The sequence below is a fragment of the Drosophila subobscura genome, chromosome U (assembly GCF_008121235.1).
Source record: "Drosophila subobscura isolate 14011-0131.10 chromosome U, UCBerk_Dsub_1.0, whole genome shotgun sequence".
Lineage (NCBI taxonomy): Eukaryota > Metazoa > Arthropoda > Insecta > Diptera > Drosophilidae > Drosophila > Drosophila subobscura.
The window spans coordinates 18884649-18904182 of record NC_048534.1 but is presented as its reverse complement, the minus strand read 5'-3'; the positions used below and the strand labels follow the sequence as shown (position 1 = coordinate 18904182).

Genomic DNA, 19534 nt, shown 5'->3' with positions numbered 1-19534 from the left:
AAACTGTTCAAATTTGTAGCCACATCTCCGTACAGTTTAGTGTACAAACAGAAAGCTTCTCAATATATTTGTTTAAAGTCTTCCATGTACACAGAGCAAACATCTTCCAACAATCACACTACCCTCTTCGTAACTATAAAACAGAAAACAGAACAAAACACAACATGAAAAATCTCAGCAAGTGAGGGACGCAACCAACGACCGAGAGAACGAAGCGGCGAACGAACGGTTCGAGGATGGTTCGTCTATTTAACTAACTGTGCATAATTCATAATTTAATTAAGAACGAACTCAGCGAAATGAAAAAAGTTACACGAGGGACATTCCACTCTCTCTCTCTGTCTCTCCCTCCCTCTATCTCTCTCTCTCTCTCTCTCTCTCTCTCTCTCTCTCTGAGAATACAGGTGTACCTGTGTATGTTTGTGTGTAAGTCAATGGCTGAGAAGCCCTGCCACAGCTGTTGGCCCAAGTCTGCAGGTGTGTGTGAAAGCCCTGGGGTTACCCTTGTGTGGGTGTGGCTGGGTTTGGCTTGGGCTTGTCTTGACATCTTCTCCAGCTCATTGCGGCGGCAGGTGCCACTTCACTGGCGGAGGGTATTTTTGTTGTTGCTGCAAATGGCCATAAGTCAAGGAAATCTGCGGAACCCAAATGACAAGATTTTCCGGTTTGCTTTTTATGGGGGGGAATGCATAGACAAAAGCACTGACAGGGATTACAAGTGGTGGGGAGAGAGGTGTGAGACGATTTGCTAAGCCTCAAGATGCACTTCCCACACACACTCATCAGGGCACAGGGAAACTTATGAGAGGGGATTTGATGAAAGAAGAGAAGCTGCTTTTGCGGGTTTATGGGGGAACATTCGTTTTTTTATTTGCTTCCATTCCTCATATAGTGGAAATTGTAGTTTTTTTAAGAGCATTTTTATATCTGAACAAGGACCTTAAAGAGTCTTCATGGATTTAAAATCTTGCTGTAACTATTTGCTGCTCAGCTCTTTTTTCTCCAAGAACCCATTGTATTTATTTCCCTATAAATATTTAAACCTCTCTGCTCAATAACCAGCAACATACAAATATGCATTTACAAAGGAAATACCACCTCAAAGTATTCCAATGAATTATTACGCATTCCAATGGCTCCGCAGATGAAGCAACAATCAAGGGCAAAGGCAAAGGCGGCTCCACAAGAAGCGAAAACAGCCCATGACATGCCATTCAAACCGCAAACGGTTGTCCAGAACAATGTTCAACTCTACCGTTTCGCCTTTCGCCCCCGTTTGACCCTGCCCCCCAGCACCGCAGTGTTGGTACATGCCCCAACCCTACTTGATGGCTGTCGCCAACGCCTGCCTGCCACTTTCCCTCCTACCTAACAAGCCACACAAAAGACGTCCCCGGACTTGGTCAGCTCTTCATTTGGTCAACTGCTGACAGCAAACCACCGACAAGAGCAACAACAGCACCGCTGCCACCGCCGTTGCCACCACCAGCAGCAGGAGAAACAACAACAAAAACACTGTTTGCCATTTCCCGTTTGCACATTTCCCTTTCACAGGCCACTCCATGGTTAATTAACTCTTGCCGCGGATCGCAAACTCGCAGCTACACGCTGCCAGCGAGAATTCCTTTGAGCGAATTTCATTTTTGAGCAGCATCCAGCATTCATCCCTTGACTGCAACAAAGTTAAATGCCATCCAAAAGGGTTTTTCATCAAATTTTCTACTAATTTAATTGCCCCGACGTGATATTGACGCTTAAATCAAAAGGGCGGAAAGGACTGAAAGGGGCGAAAACGACAGAAAAGGGCGGAAAGCAAATCTTTAAGCGGATAAGAAACTAATTGGAAATCATTTGGGTGCGACTGCACGGATTGAATATCAAGCGAAAGTCTTTGAATTGTGAAGCAGAAATATAAAGTAGTCGAACTTGTTATGGTAATTGGGGACTTAAAGGATTTAACTAGCTGACTTTACTCTATGTGCCATCAAAGGGATATTTGCATTGACTTTTATGATAATGTATCCAGTATTTTATCAAAGAAAATGTTTACCTACTTTTTTCTCGTTTAAAATTCCGTTCTTAAGCCGCACTTTTTATTGACAAATAATTTGAGTTTGCAAATATTTAAAATATTCCTTTGGACACTTGTTTTATAGAAGGAAATTATCGAAATTTCGCACAGAATAATTTATTTTAATTAATGCACCACAATAATGTACAAAAATATATTTGCTGCACCATTCACATTCTTTCTTAACCATTAAATGAAATAAAATTGTTGCGTAAATTCCCCAAAAACATTTTCTACAACTTTTCTTTCCCATTTAATTTTTCCCAACACCCCCAAAATCCTCTTTACATTTTCCCAGAAAATAAAACAAAAATTCATTTTCTTTTTCGGGAAATTTTCCTTGTTTTGTGGCACAAGCTAACATTGCATTTCACTTGCAAAAGTTTTCCACGAAAAACGAACCAATTTTCACTGCAATTAAATTAACTCAATTTTCTACTCATTTGCAAGCATAAACACAGTGTCTGTTTCCCCCTGTTTCGCTCTTTTTTGGGGGAGGCTGGCTTGGGATGCGACTCGCATGCAATTACAGTCACCCACATAAATATGGCGCCCGGGCATTTACTTAAGTTTGCACAATTTTAATTACAATTGCAAGCGGAAACAACACACGCTCATGGCACAAATGCCAACAAAGTACAGACAGCAACGAGCCACGCCCACTGTACGTATTTGAGGGCGTCAAAGTAGAGGCATGGTATCTAAAAAACAAAAACAAGGCGGAAAAGGCAATAAAAACATGAAAGAAAGTGTGGATGCAGAGGCAGTAGCTTTCGGATGCCCTTTTTTGAGATTTTTATGTTCAAAAGAACAATAATTTAGTCATCCCATCTATGAGACAATTTTCCTATACATTAAACGAGGATCTTTACATAAACAGAAACTTTTGAAGCTTAGGCTTCGTTGACACAAAAGGAAATAAGGTTCTGTGGAGAGTTTCAGGTTAATGGATTAAAATTATTGACACAGAATGCACACCTTTGTCCACTGCAGATTGCCTTAATTTCAACCTAAATAAACAATAAATATCATAATACCCTCTCAGCCTCTATGTCTATCTCTGAGAGGGTATAATAAGCACAGCGACAACTGCAGCAACAAGCATTTCAAAAAGAGAGAGAGATACAGCAAAATTCCACATTGCGGAAGCGTAAAATTTTCATTCAAAGCGATAAAAACTTTTATTACCACTACCGAAAAATGTGGAAAATGTTTCTGGCCGCCGAAAGCATGCAACATTTTTACATAGTGCCACAAATACACTCATACACACACACAGACACTCACGCACACAACTATAGAGAGAAAGAAGAAGTCGGCAGATTCAGAAGCAGAAGAAAGTGGAGTCGAGTTATCTCCGTCCACAATTTGGCTTTGGTTTCCCGGCCGCCCTTGTATAATCGATGTATCCATGCCGATGCCCTCTGCCTAGCCCGCCCACTTGCCCCATGCCCCACCCCGCTTCTTTGTGTTGTTTATGCCACATTTGTGTGTTTGGCTCCATTTATTGCATTTGCGATGTTGCGGTGTGATTTTCTGTTGCGGTGTGGCAACAAGGATAAGGCAAGTGCAGGAGGAGGAAGAGACAGCAAGGAGAAACTTTCTGGGGGAATGCTAGTACCAGGGGGGAGGTGGAGATATGAGCTAGCTCCACCTCAAAGTAGACTACTTTCAGTTTGCTGCAAAAGTAGTCCAGGAGGATTAGTAAGCCGAGAGGCAGTGGCCACATTTCAGCTTAGAGAAAAGTATTTCTCATTTCAATATTGATTTTTGATGGGCAAAAGCAAACAGCAATAAAGAAAATATAAATCAGAAAAGTCATGCACTCTTCCACTGGCCACAAAAAGTGTCTATAAATTCAGTTTTAATTCGAGTTCTTAGGGAAAACCCAATTTCAAATGTTGAGTAAATAAAGAAAAAGTTGATTAAGAATATGAAAAATTGCTTGCGCAGAGAGATGCATAAGCTAAATTAAAACCATTTTTAATAGATAAAAAGGGAATATTTGAATTTAAATGCACGAGAATTTCTTTCCTTTGTGCACAATTATCAAACATACATTTAAGCTTTGCTTTAAGCATTAATTTGAGCCCCAAAATGCCACGCATTCAAAATCGATAATTGGAACAACCACAAATCTCTTTGGCAACATCAAAAGGTAATTTCTTAAGCCCACAACAATAATCACGGCAAATTGAATAGTTAATTGATCAAACCCATAAGTTTGTTGGATATCAAAGCCATTAAGCCAATCAAAGCAACGGCGCACCAAGTCACCCGAGGACATTTAATCTCCAAGTCAAAACACTTGGACACACACATGGACATGCGCCCCCAAAAAGCAGTAAACCCTCCGCTTTAGATAAATGTTTCAATAACCAATTTACGTTCTATTTACGTTTATGGAATCGGTTGCCATATGGCACACATGAAGCTCCTCCCACAAAAATATATACGAATATCCCGCAGCAATGCAACGCGATGTGTATAAATTGCAAGACAAATACGGTTAAATAAATCTGCAGGAAGCACAGATTGCTTTAATAAATATTCGGAACGATGCCACACGCCATACCATACCATATCGTCGTACGCCCAACATAAATGTGTTTACACAGACCGAACCCCTCCCAAGCGAGCGGTAGAGAGAGCAGCGAAAGGCAAACAGCAGGATAAAAAGGGAAGGCCCAAGGAGAATCAACGACAATTTTCGAAACATTTTTAAAACACATTTAGAAAACAAAGAATGAGAGCCAAACAATGTTAATAGGGGAAAGGCAAGCGGCTGGGTCAGCAAAAGGAGGAAGAGGAGCCGGCACAAAGTCTGCTAAGGCCAATGAGGAGCAAAAGGAAACGAAAAACGAAAGATATTTCGACTAAAGGATACCTGGGCAAGAGACCTTCTATAAAAGGAAGAGTCCAGCAACAGAAATGTTTGATAAGAGGAGGATATTTCCAGAGTTTAAAATATTTCAAATTAAAAATACTTTAGAATTTTCAACCTTAGACAAATGCACTTATTCCTTCCGTTGCACAAATGTTTATCAATAGAATAGACTCCTTCTCAACTTCTACAAATAACGTGGTATTAGAAGAAATAGCCAAAGTCAAGACCATGCGGCCATGTGGCGTATGCGCAATCTTTGGCTTGTATCGTCCTGTGTGTATGTCTGTGTTTCGTTTTGCTGTTGAGTGTGTTCCGTTGGTTCCTATACTTTCTATGTGTTCTCTGTGTGTGTGCTGCTGTGGACAGCGCGTGCTGACACTTAATCTTCCAGCTGACGCAGATGCAGCTCAGGATATGGCAGTCATATATCTAGCCAGCTTTGAACTTCCTAGGCAACGGATGTCGCCTGTTATCCTTCTTCCACGGTGCTCTCAACCAGGAAAAGAAAAGCAAAGAGTGGCACTGGTGTCAGGCAGTGGCAAAAGGGGTTTTAGCTTCTCGAGGCCAAAAAACTAAATGCAAAACGGGGATATTGAATGGGAAATGGGAATGCTAAAGTGAAGATTGAATTAAGGATAAGGAGTGCAGATATCTAAGCGAAAGGAGCAGCAACAAAGGAAGCTAAATGCTGAAATTTGAAAGGTGAAAGGTCAGTTGACTGCCTTCCACTGATACCTTTCACTGTACCCATATTTATGAATGATTTCTTCAAACTAGAACAACATTCTTCTACCAGATTATGCCATTTGTTTGAGCAACATTTTTGAGAAATTATACTAACTGAACCATCCATATTTGTACATCCCAATCATGACCAACATTGCGTTTGAGTTATGAAATACATTTTCGAACATCATCAGCAGCAACTGTGACAGAGAAATGCTCACGAATATGCTTCAAAGTCAGAAATTGATTTAAGTCAATTAATTATAACGACCCATAAAAGCAAGAGCAAACAAGAAGGACGGGAAGATTGGGTGGTGAGGGGAACAGCAGCAGCAGGGGCCACGCCCTCTAACCGAAATGCTAACTGCTGCTGCCCCCCCAACCACCAAACTCGTTACGTCCATCCATCCCTTGGACAGCGTCACGTTTGTGGCAGAAGTGGCAGCGGCAGCTAAAACGAGTAGCAGCAACAGCAGCAGCAGCAGTTTGCCAGCTGCTTTGTGTAGTCCACCGTTTGTACCCTTTGAAGAGGGTATCTGAGAGTGTGATCAAATGTTTTGTAGTGCAGAAAGGGAATAAACTTGTGTAACTTTAAGTGTAAGTAGCTGAAAGTTCAGCTAAAGAAAGATCTCTGAAAGAAGGATACAATAAAGTAAGATTCTCTTTATAGAGAAGCAAAAACACTTCTCATTGGTTCTACTCCCACTTTGCTTTAACTCATCGTAAACGGTTTCCTTAAGAATTTCCCAAGTAGCCAGTATTTCATAGTCGAAATCATAACCAAAGCATTCCCACTTCTTATGGTCTAAGTTTTTGATGGAATGGGGGGCTATGATGTGGCTGCCAGTTGGGGGTGCTGGAAGAAGCATGAATGGTGCTGGGTAGGGGTAAGGCCATGTAATCGTATTAAGCAAACGGAACTGGTGCCATGGACTGGCACGTGTTTGACCAGTGGAATGGGTACCGTACGGTACGACAGTGCAGAGGGGGTGCTCGTACTTAAAGGTAATTGTATTTGTGCACTGCAAACATGGCGTGTTTTATTAACAGACAGACAGAGAGAGTGAGTCCGAGAGGGAGTACCAAGAGAGTGCTAGCGAGAGAGTGGCTGAGAGAAAGTGGAATGTGTTTACTCATATGTAAATATGTCTTGTCAAAGACAAGTTAATTATTTTAACATGTGGGAGTGTGTATGGCGACTACCTCTATCATTGTGTGTGTGCCAGTGCCAGTTGTTTATTTTTGGCCATCGATTTTCACGCGCTCCAAATTACAGCACATCCACACTGGCACACAGGAACACACAGACACACACTCAGACACATGCGGAGACACAATTTGCATACGAAAGATCCTTAGAGACTCGCTTGGCATTTTCCCAGCTTCATTAATTTGGGAGAATATTTCTAAGAGAAAAATAAATGTGTTCCAAGCTGCGAATTATTTTGAGATTTCAATTTGAAGTAAAATAAAGCATTTAAAGTTATTTATAAAATATTTTAATTAATCGTGTGCTTCAAGATTACATTGTTATAAATTTTAAATTGATATCTATTAATTTATTTAATGCATTTGCTAAATAAGAGTAATGCGAGTAATATCTTAGCCAAATCTTCTAATTCCTTCCCTTTCAAACAAAATGTAAGTCAAACTGCAAGCCGGAACAGCAGCACCCTAAGACAATGGCACTTGCCTGCTGTTGGCTTTTGAGTTTTTCCAAATATTTGCACAATATTTGTCAGAATTAATTAACAATCTAAGGGAGCGAGCGTCACAGAGAGCGAGAGAATAAATGGGTGAGGAAAAGGAAACAAGCTTTTCCCACATTCCACTCTATCTCTCTCCTCTCTCTCTCTCTCTCTCTCTCTCTTCTCACTTACAGTTGTTGTTGTCTCAGCATATTTCAAGTAAACTTTTTATTTAAGTCGAGAAGCACTTGTTTACTTGCCATCGCTTTGCATAAATTCGCTTAAAATACAACAAACCGACAAGCACAAATCTTGACAATTTAATTAAAATTTATGCAAGCAAATTTCTCTGGCAAATAAACGAGAACATAAGTCTTGAAAATATAGAAGTACTCTTAGGGTAACAAAAATATGTATGAAATATATCTAAGTTTATTTCCCTAATAAATTTCCCCTCAATTACAAAGTCCTTCCTTTAACAATAGATTGAAAAATCAGATAGACACCTGCCTGTCAATTACCAACATAATTCCATCCTTTATTTAAATGTTTCGATTACCTTTTTGGTCATTAACAGCACGGCAAATTACCACTTTTCGATGTCTGATGTCGACTAGACTACACTGTAATTCACACAACAATCCATCACAATCATTATTTGGCCATTTATCTTTCAAACTTTTTGTACAGCTGCCGGAAAGTCCTTTCTACAGCGCTGTCATCAGCGTCTCTCTATCTCTCTCTGGCTGCCTATCATCATCGAGAGGAGAAAACCTGCTTATAATTACCCCACCAGATTACACATTGCCCAACAAGGCCCATTCATTAGTGTCACCAAATTCGTGACGGCAACGGGGATGGGTCTGGGTACGGGAAAATGGTAATGAAGGAGGACAGGCCGCAACAACGTCTTTCATTTCTGTTTGAAAATCTGCAACATTATGTCGACACCGAGTCGGCAATGGCTCAACGTTAATGACAAATCCCCAGGCTCCTCCAGTCCCACCTTGGCTACCAAACAACACCGATTTGGTCGGTCCTTCTACAAAGTTGCAGTTTCTGCAAATGCCATAAAAACCAAACAGAAACAGAAACAGCAGCAGGAACAGCAGCCGGAACAATAAAAACAGAAACATCTAGAAGCCGGCATGTCCTCGGGTTCTCTTCGGTTTGATTTGCTCCTGGCTTGTATTGTTTGGGATTCTGTTCTGTTGCTGTGCAGGTTGACATGGCTTTCGAGCATGAAAACGTTTGGCTTTTATGCGCTAGTTAAAATTTTTCCACCGAAAAATGTATGCTGCAGGTGCAAGCAATTTGATGACATTTGCCAGCTAACATTTATCCCCAACTCCCATAAAAGTATTGCAGCAGATACAGTCAGATAAAATGTCTGAGCAAGTTAATCAAAGAAAATAAAAGAAATTTGGAAAATATTATCCAACATTTATCTACTTGAAAGATCGAAATGTGCAACACCAATCGTTGCCTTACCCTCGTGCAATTTTTGCTGCTGGTAATGCAAACAATTCCCAATGGGTTCTTGCACGAAAGTGGACAACATTTTGTTTGTTCAGTGTTGAATGGCTTTCCCTGAACGACGGCGGTGGATGGTTGGTGGGATGCTTTCGAGGCGCCACTCAACACCATCATCATCAGCATCATCATCGTGGGTGGAGAACCAAACACTCAACAATGTCCATTCTCTCTCTCTGTAACTTGAACAACTTTCAGGCTTCAGCCGGCAATTCGAGATTGCCTCTTCATGCCTCCCCTGCTGCCTGCTGTCCTGCTGACTGCTCCACTTGGCTCTTGGCCAGTTCTGAGAGAGAGAGCGAGGAGCCAGTCCGTTCGTGCGCATTTCATGCTGAGTCCCCGTGTCCCTGTGTTTACAGGCTAAATTCATTCATGCTCCGAGGCCGCACACTGCTCCTGTCGTCAGCCGGCCATGTGATGATACCTCCAAACACGGGCCACACCCCCACCTCTACCTTTGCAGCAGCCCTGCAGCCATATCAGGTATGGGCTGTTGTGTGTTTTTGTTTCCTTTGTTTTGGCCCCTTGACAATGCAGTTTTGCTGATGGGACAACGAGAGCCTCATCAGCATCATCAGGATCTATTGCCCAACATTGAGACTACACTACTGTGTGTCTGTGTCCTAGTTATTCCAAACGATACCAGAGTTGCTGGTGGATGTGTTTTAGTTTTAGTGCAGAGTCAGTCAACGTTGCATCTTTCAATTTCACATGAACGACACTAATTTCCACTTGAAGATGGAAAATGGAAGCTGAAAGAAAGCCTCCTGCACCAAGATATAATCCCAAAACATTATGACTGACGTTGGCCATATCGTTTGCAGCCATTTCAGTCCTTTCCTAACAATATGGCCCCACATTACAGACACTCCCAACAATCGTACTGGTGGACTGCAACTGCAACTGCTGACCATTGCTCGGAGTTAAGTCGGATTTATGTTGATGATGCAGTCAAGTTATGGGGCGTTGTCTGGGTCTGCTTGGCTGGCTCCTTCTACTCGTAGTTCTGATCCCTTCTCTTTTTTTTTTGCTGTTGCCATGGCACATGTCCGGTGCTTTGGTGCTTTGGTCCTTCGTTCCTTAATTGACGTGCAGAGTCCGTAGCTGGTTTCAATTTTGAACTTGTCACGAGAGCTGTCTGTGCATTTTCTGCGGCTACCATAAAAAATATATAAATTTATTTGCTAGTCGCAAAACCCAAAAAAGACATGAAAGACATTCAAAAAATAGAAAGAGAGAGAAAGAGAGGAGCTGCATTAAAAGTACCAGCAACAAAAAAAAAGAAGAGAGTTCCAAAAATGTTTGTTAACTTTTCTGCAGCTTACTGCACATGTGACTGGGATTTCTCTACTCTCGTCCATCGTTTTAATAGCCGAACAGCCAAGCACCCAAAGCCCCAAACGCCGCTCAAACCCACCTCGAACCATCCAACACATGTTCGCCTGGGTATGTGTGATTTGTGTACAAGTTCTGGGGTTTATTTTGACACATGTGTGATGTACATCTGGCTGCCCAACCAACAAAATGAAATGAAATGGAAAGCCTAGCCACATGGCGGCATTATGGATTAGTTGTGCAGATTCACATTTCACAGGGAAGTGGGAGAAAGGGACAAAACGATTTTGAACTGTCTGAAAAAGTGGGAAAAAGCTTTGGGGAATTTCAAGAGTATTGTTTATTCAAGAGATGTCAAAGCAACATATAACTCTTTTATGGGAGAAATTATTGTAGCTACATTTTGGAACAGCACTTTTGTGGGTTATTTGAAATTGAAATAAAAACGTTTGGGGTTTGAATTTTTGTTACTTTACTAAATACAAAATAGTTTTTAGCGCTCTGTATATCATGACCAAATATGTCATTCAAATGTGAATGTGAATAGCTATTTTATGTTTCAAGATACACTTACTAAAATTCTATAAGTTTATCAACAAGAAATCACAGTAGAATCGGTGCCAGAACAAGTTGTTGAGCTTCTGAGCTTTTTCAGACGATAACTGTTCATGTTACTGTTCAGGCGGGCCTCATTGCCACTGCCCTGATGCGAGCGAGAGAGCGACAGATCGAGAGAGCCATAGCGCTAGCGAACGAAAACAAGAAAGGTGCGAGAAGAAGTCGCGAAAGAGGAGCTGTAATATTGCAAGCGTGAGAGCGACAGATCGAGAGAGTAATAGCAATGGGGGAGGAAAGGTGCGAGATGAAAACGCGAGATAACGGCTGAATGGGCTGATGCCCGTGCGGGAGTATGTACATACATACATATGTATGTGCATGTGTAGATATGTACATATGTATGTATATGAGAATGGGGGATAACAGTGGGCAGCGCAAATGAAGAACAAAGATTAGGATTTACTCTACGGCTGCGCCTCTGACTAGATGACCAGATTCATAATGATTAATATTTCTTTAAATAGTTATTTATTTATTTCTCTGTTATTTATTAAGATACTCCAGTAAATGTTGAGTAAATGTGAGTAAATGTGTAAAAAAACCATTGTTGAATCGTCTGAATTTTAGGTCTCTGTCTGAATAAATGTCTAAATTCTCACAATAAAGTTTCCAAATATGAGGTGGAATAAATAAATAAATGAATGCATGAAACAAACCCAGAAAGCCGTCTGCTAACCTCTATATCTATGTTGCAATCCTTTTTGCTATCCCCCAAATCCGTGTGCAACAAATCCATTTAAACATTTAAGTGGCAAAGCTAAAATCTTAATCAGAATATATGAACAATATCTAACCAAATTGTTGAACAAATAATTTCCTGAATATTCATGAAGTTCTTTCTTATGCTCCTTTTTTTGCAGATTGTAAATTGAAATGGCTGCAAAAATGTGAACGAGCAGCAGCAACAACAGAGCAAAAAAAGATAAAATATAACAAAGAAGTAGATAAGAGAAAGGAGAGAGCAGACAGGAGGAGGAGGGGTGGTAAAATCATAAACAAGAATGCTGAGGATGCGAAGGCGAGGCAGATTGCATTCAAGGAGCGCCGCACTAGGATAACCAGGGGGAGAGCTGGATGTGGATGTTGTGGGATGCCCAACGAAATACAAACAATTGTGGAGGGCAAACAATGAGAACTAATAAAGCACTTAAGCGGATTGACGAGCAGCAACAAGGACAAGCGAAAGGACACTCAAGTGGAAGGCAGCAGCAGCTCAAGGAGCAACAGCAGCACCAGCAGCATCAATCAAAAGCACTTTCCAAGAATCCACTGGCCGTATGATCAACGTGATTCAGATTGATAAACAGACAATGGAGGAATCGCCTCAAATGAGACGCGAAATTGGTCGAAGACGTCCCTTACAGCTGCTGCAGCAGCAGTCAGATGAGGATGAGCAGCAGCAGGCGAGAACCCTGGAAGAGGATGATGACCGAGCTGCCACACCGTTGACAGCAAATGGTTGCACCACCACGGGCCTGACAGCCTCCACCACCACCACCACCCAGAAGCAACAACCAACAACGGATATGCAACGAAACCACCTGCAAAAGATGCCAACAACAAGAACCACAGCAACAGCAACAACAGAAGCAACAACCACAATAGAAAAACCAACGATAAAAACCATTCCAAAAACTTCAACTCCATCTGAAACGGCAGCATCAGCTTCAGCAGCATCCTGCTGCCCGGAAACAGCACCAACTTCAAGATTAAACTCTGCCTGGACATTAAGGATATTAGCTAAGTGCGGCGGTGGCAGCAGCTTCCACTCCAGGCTGCTGCTGCTTCTCGGCTTCTGCCTGGGCCTGCTGGTGGGTGGCGGCGAAGCAGGATTTGCCTGCCTCAGCAATCCCTGTGTGTTTGGTGTTTGCATCGATGGCCTGAACAGGTGAGTTCGTTCTACCGCCCCTTGCACCCTGAACTTGTAAGGCAAATACTTTTAAGGTTTAGAGATGGCAAATCTAAAGGGAGAGTCGTGACTTTTGTGTAGAGATTCTACATTGAAAGAATTGGAAAGTTTCACTAAAATAATAACCGCCACAATCCCTAATGACCATAGGTGACTGAGACTATTCACAGAATTCCCTAACTTACCTTAACGTACCCTAAACTAATCAAGAAATATTTTTAAACTATTTTAAAGTACTTCAGAAAATTCCTCTTCAACCCTCTAAGAGTAATTTGTGTATCTTTCCATCGATGCCTTTCCCATTAGCATAATTCCCATGAAACTTTCCAGCGATACCTTTCCCATTAGCATAATTCCCATGAAACCTTTCAGCATTGATTATGCATTCCACATTCCTTTGCGATAGATCACGCTGCCATCCCTCTGGGTCCCGTGCAGGTGGTGGTCATCGCTTGGAATTTGCTTAAAATTGCATTCGGTTTCAGAGTTTGAGGCTCATTTTGTGCTTATTATCGCCAGAACAGAAGCCCGTCCAACACATTTCGAGTGGCAATAAACTTGCACCACTTGAGCATACAGGAGTGGTTCCAGTTTCAATTCTCATTCCATCGAATCCCAAGCCATACACTGGTGCATCCCCATTTTCCATACTATCGCTCGATGGCCGGCCAACATGTTGATGCCGCCACTTTGCAGGCAAATGAATTTCCCGCAGATATCCAACCCCACATGGCATGCCCATCTGCTGCACATACACTCCAGTTTTTAGCCCCAGGATTCTGATCCCACTCTCATCCTTTAGACTTTTTTAATGCATGCCCGTTTAAATGGGGTTAAGTTGCGGCCACTGCGAGTGTGTGGCAGGAATGGTGTGGCACAGCCAGCGGATGAGGAGGAGGATAACGCTAGCAGGCGAGTGTGTTGAATAGGTTTCAATTGCACGGAACTGGAAAATTATTAACTGGGCTGAACTGAGCCAAAGTGCATTCTTAATGCGGTAAATTTACCGCCAAGATATATGCCAAGGGATTTAGTCAAGTTTTCAAATTTAAAAAAGGTAATATAAAGGCAAGGAGATTGAGGAATGAATTTAAGATTTACAGATCTATATTATTGAGGGATTAGCTACAAAAATAAATTACCTTTAGAGTTTACAAGGTTTGGGTATTGAAAACATTGAGAAATAAGTCTAAAATGTGTCTCTGAAAGTTAAAGAATCTCCTCAAAAAATCCCAGAAATATTATCATACAAAAAGATGCCACAAAAAACTATAAAAATTAAAAACCTTCAACGAAAAATGTCCATGCAAACCCCAGACACAATTTGTGTGCAAATTGCACACCCACTTTCCACCGCTCAATCTTCTTATCCAAGCAAATCCTTCAGGCAAAGGTAATCCACGCAAATCTATTCAAAATAACACTCAAATCTTCATTTTGCTTCAAATTCAAATCAGGGGTAACATTTCAAAATGCTGCACTCTAGCCATTCGACGGGGATAGACTTTGAGGCTTAGCTACCCCACACCTCCGTCGCGGCTGCTGACACATCCTTGCCACCACCAGCCAAGCAACCACCAGCTAGTATAGCCAATTGCACAAACAAGTTTCAGGGAAGCAAAAGAGATGGACTGGCTGATGAAGATGCTGTTAGTTCTCCATCTGTTCAGCACCCTTCTCCAGCTGTTGGATCCTTCCTCATGGACTGCCATCGCTCTTCTTGACGCCATTTATACGACTAAGTAACTGGCATTTTATTTTTCTTTGCTCACTTCGCAATATATGCGACCGCTAATCCTGCAACCAGCCACCCACTGAAGCAAAAGCGGTTAAGATATGTGTGGGTGTTTATCTTTCTTTTTTTATTTCACGCAAAAGCTGCAAGTCAAATGCGAGAGGAGCTTGGGGGAAAAAATTGTTTGCCCGGCGCTTGCATTTTTCCCCAAGACTTTGGTTGGGGGTCCGTGAATGGATAGGAAAGTTTATGTGCTGGCAAGTGGAATTTATAGCTGCAATTAAATTTAACATGATGCCATGAGATTTAAACGGATTAACTGAATAGTTTTCGACCAAACTTCCAAGTTACCAGACTGCGTCTCCGGGGGGAGACTTCAGACTCCAGACTCCAGACTAGAAACGCAGTGAAGGAGCTTCACGGCCATTTCGTATCTGAGAACATTGATATTTTATTGGTTTATCTTGGTTTATGTGCAGCGATAAGCCTTGCTTTTAACTGTTTTATGAGCTGGCTCTTAAAACTGTAGCGAAAAGTGCAATAAAAGTTGAGCGCCAGTTTAGATTTGTTTAGCCAATTGCTGCAGCGATTAAGTGTACAGATTGGCAGCGGTTTCGGTAATGTTTTTAACAAGTTGAAAAGACTAATGAAAGAAATTTTTTAAAGTAGTTTTCATAAACCAACTTCTGCTAGGATGCATTATGCAGACATTCAGATTAAAAATCACTTTCGGCGCAGTCACATCCCCCATTCGATTCCCCATGGTACTGGCTGATGGCTTTCCACTCTTAAATTCTGATTATTCCCTTTCTTGCCCAAATGGCACAGAGAGTGATCTAAGTACAAGCACAAGTCGAATGCCATTATATAGTCATTTCCCCAATTGTTCCTGCCAAGGCAACAAATCAAATGGTCTCCAGGGTGAAAATGTCGAGCCGAGGGCGGTAATCAGGCTGTATCTCAGGGGCTCTTCAGTCAGACAGTCAGAGAGAACAACATACGAGTACGGGTACGAGCAGGTATGTGTCTAGGTGCTTATCTCCATACTTAGTCCCGAGCACACACCCAGACACACAGACACAGAGTGCACTGGCAGCCCGGTTGCCTTCTGCATCCTAATGTAATCCATTATAAAGGACAACCAGCAGAGAGCTTCCCTCCACCCCCACCTGTGCCATGCTCACAGGTAAGAAAACTTCTTTAATTAAGCTGCTCCTTGCTGCTCCTGCTCCTGCTCCTGTGTAAGCTTCCTGCCATGTTTTGTCTTGTTTCGCTCTGGTCTGCTCTCGGCCGCAGTGTTCCCCTGACACATTTTTTGTTTGTTTGCTCTTTGCATTTTCACTTACATTTCCATTTCGATTCGGGGTTTGCCCGTGGGTTGGGCAATGAAATAGCAAAAAAAGGAAACCAAGTCCCCCAAGTCTACCAAATATTTATTTCCACTACTCAAGTGTAATGCGGCGCTGCCTCTCAAAGTTTATTGCACTCAAAAGGCCATAGGATATGTATAGATACATATCTTTGTGTACATATGTATGTATGTATGTACATTTCGGGTGTTTGGGCAAGTGGCGGATGCGGGTAAATATTTACAAAATATAAAAAGAGAGAAACATTGAAATTGAAATTGAAGGAATATCCATTGAGTGTACACAATATATTTCCTTCATGAATGACGTTCAACAAGGGCTCTTAGTTTTGATTATTTGTAGTTGCTCTTTGCTGCAAGTGGTTCAATGATACTTTGGTGGAGATGGCAGCGTGACTTAATGGTCAGATTCAAGCGATATGTTCTGCATGTCAATGACTATAAAATAAATATATTAAATATATCTAATCTTTCTCTAGCCAGCAGCGCTCAAGATATGCAATAATTAAATTTCCAATTCAAGAAACATTCCATACATTAAATCATCATTTCGTTATCGTGCTTCACCACGATACAACTTTACTCTCACGTTCCGCTCCCATCTCTAGGCTGGACAGTGCCTTCACTTCAATTACTACAAACTGCCGTTATTGTCTGGGCGTGTTGTGTACAGTTATACTCGCACATACGGATACGGGTACTTCCATATACTCGTACAGCGTGTTCGGTGTACTCCCCATATTGTGCCATTTGCTGAAACTATTTTTATCTAAAGCATTTTTTTCGCTTTTCGCTTTTTTACCTGTGACGCTCTTGCTAACTCATCCTCTCTCTCTCTCCCTTTCTATATTTTTCCATGTCTTTTATGTGCGGCTGCTTTTTCCCCAACGTTTGATGCATCATTGACACACCGTTCCACCTACAAACAACCAACCAACAAAAAACAACACAAAACATGGAAAAAAAATGGGTGAAAAAAAAAACCAACGTGTTCCGATAACAACAGCTCGTACTCGTGCTACTGCATTGATGGCTATACAGGGATCCAGTGCCAAACGAATTGGGATGAATGCTGGTCGGGGCCCTGTCAAAATGGCGGGACATGTGTGGACGGTGTGGCCTACTACAATTGTACGTGTCCGGAAGGATTTTCGGGTAAGTAACTATATGCTATCTCCTACTGTATGTACATACATATATAGATATTCATATGTATGTGGGTGTGGTGCATGCGGTTTATTTTTGGGAGCAGCACAACGCGCTCAACGAGCCAAAGCTCTGGGATACAGGGGCCAGCTATGTGGATTGAAGTGGGAGTGCTGAAGTTTTTGCTGTTCCTCCTGCAGTTCCACTTTCCACGTGCAAAATGTATTTTTATTAAGCCAACATGAAAAAAACAAACCCAGGAGGAGTCTCTCCAGAGCCCAGACAGATAGCTGGGTATGCGCGTACTCCAATAAATAGAGAAAATTTCCGGCTAGGAGGACCTCTACGTCCTGCCCGCAAACGTATTTGTAAAATTTACGCGGTGGGGTAGGAGCAAAAAAGAAATGTAGCTTAAAATAAAAATATAACATACAATGGCTCGTTTTTACTTATTTCTCCAGCATTTGCTCACACATGAGTCTGTCTGTTCTTCTTTTTTAACGCGTGCTCCAAAGGGGTGAAGAAGAGAGGGCAGAGTGGGGGGCAAGAAAGAGAAATATCCAAAAGTAAGAAAAGCAAACGAAAGGAAAATGGTGCACTCATTGAAGTGGAGATGCTTTTAATACCCTAACCCAAGCGGTTGACCAGTGAAGCGAGAGGGGCTTTAGGCGATTTAAGTTGCAGTTAAGAGAGATAAGATGGGAGGAAAGTAATGAAAAAATATGTAAAATAATAAATAAAATAATAATAAAATCTAGGTTCAGTTTTATTCTGTCAAAATTATCAGAACAGAACTTAGCTTTTTGGATTTTGTTGTCTTGATTAAAATAATGGTCAAACTGGAAGATAATTAAATGTTTAAAAATGTTTAAGAAAGATGGGGGAAATGATTATAATTACCAAAATATTTTTAAAATTTTGTTTATATTGAAATGGAAAGATCTCCAGCTTAAAAAGGTTTAAAGATAGAATTTTCATATTAAATACTTAACTTTATATTTCGAATTTAAGACCTGAAGCTCTTCCAAAGTACAGATAATCATCTAAAGAGATTTAAGTTACTCAATTGCATGTGAAAAGACTTAAGACTTATCTTCAAAACCCTTAGTACTTCAGGCTTAAGCATTTCCCTTACTGCTACCATAATTCCTATTCCTCTTCGGACCTCTGCATTGCCTGTCAGAAATGTCAGTCAAATATTTACCCCTAAAATCCATTTCCCAAAAATATCAATATCCGTTAGAGGGTATCCGAAAGTGGGAAAAGTAGAAAAGAAAACAATCTACTCAGGGCGAGAGTAGATCTTGAAAGGCGTCAAAACGAAAGGGGGGGAATGGACGAGCAGATCCCATGGCTGGCAAACCAACTTTAATGTGGTCTATTGTGGTAGTCAATGTTGGGTGCTTAACTTGCCACTTGCCACTGCTGCCACAGCCACTGCTCCGAGCTACCAGTGCTCCGTGTTTGTGTGAGTGTTGGCCAAGTACGGAAGTCTAACCATGAATGTATCTAATGTTCATCCTTCTGGCTTCGTGTGCTACGTACTTTCCTCTCCCCCCTCTTGCCCGCGTACACATAAACACATTTACTTATGCTACGTGTGAGAAGCACTTAGTGTCCGTTCGTGTCTCTCTCTTAGTCTACTTTTTTCTCTCTTTGCTCCTCTTTGGCTCTTAGTGTGTGTGTTGGCCACAAAGTTGACTTTACAAAATTTAGTGAAATTTATAGCCAGCGTATAGGTGTGATATGTATCTGTAGTCGTATCAACGCCAAAAACTAAAACCGAAACACAAATTGCAGCAAATTTGTTCAAGAACTTTTCCTGATGAGTTCAACGGGGGAAAACCAGCTGAACAATCAGGCTAAAAGAGGTAAAAACAGACAGGGACACTGGCCACACGACAGGAGATGGAGCGCCAAGTCATTGACTGACTCGTTTCGACCCCAAAAGAGTCTGGGGAATAAGTTAAATATCTACGAATGAAATAAATGCAAGCTTAACCCTGAACATGAAATGTACATGTGTTTTCTGGTCGATTGGTTGCATACATTTCAAATGGAAATAATGTGAAAGGAATGCCAAAGGTTTTGAAAATTCAGTTTTTAATTAAAGCGAGTTTTTAAATGAAAAGTCAGAAGATAGCTCGACATTATATTTTCTTTGCAGCTATTGAGGAATTTGAGCTTTAATCAAATCAAATTATTTTGCTTGAACAAACGAATATCAGAGATTTATTTAACCAAATGAAAGCTAAGATTGATACAAGGGCAATCATTGTATGGGATTATTGCTGCAGAAATAAAACATATTATTTCCCATCATGGCTCAAAATGACAGCATTATTTATTATTATTTTATTATTATCACATTTTCCGTTTAAAATTCCATTTAAATTCAAAATTTGTATTCCCAAATATCACATCACTCCTGCGACCGCTTAGCAAAGTTTTCTCTTTTGCCCAAAAAACAGTTCAGAGAATTAGAAACAATTGCATTCATTTACCATAAATATAGTA

At 41.2% G+C, this 19534-nt stretch overlaps 2 protein-coding genes across 2 annotated transcripts in view; one reads left to right on the top strand and one right to left on the bottom strand.

Moving 5' to 3' along the window:
- Nucleotides 1-19534, bottom strand: part of LOC117902805 (MKRN2 opposite strand protein) — a 64301-nt gene that overhangs the window by 9319 nt on the left and 35448 nt on the right. The window lies entirely within an intron of this gene.
- The window catches only part of LOC117902778 (protein eyes shut), a 44825-nt gene continuing 37266 nt past the window's right edge, over nt 11976-19534 (top strand). The window contains exons 1-2 of the mRNA XM_034814374.1: nt 11976-12746; nt 16878-17026. Coding sequence (XP_034670265.1) covers nt 12136-12746; nt 16878-17026 — 760 coding nt within the window. The 5' untranslated portion in view covers nt 11976-12135. The remainder of the gene's footprint in view (nt 12747-16877; nt 17027-19534) is intronic.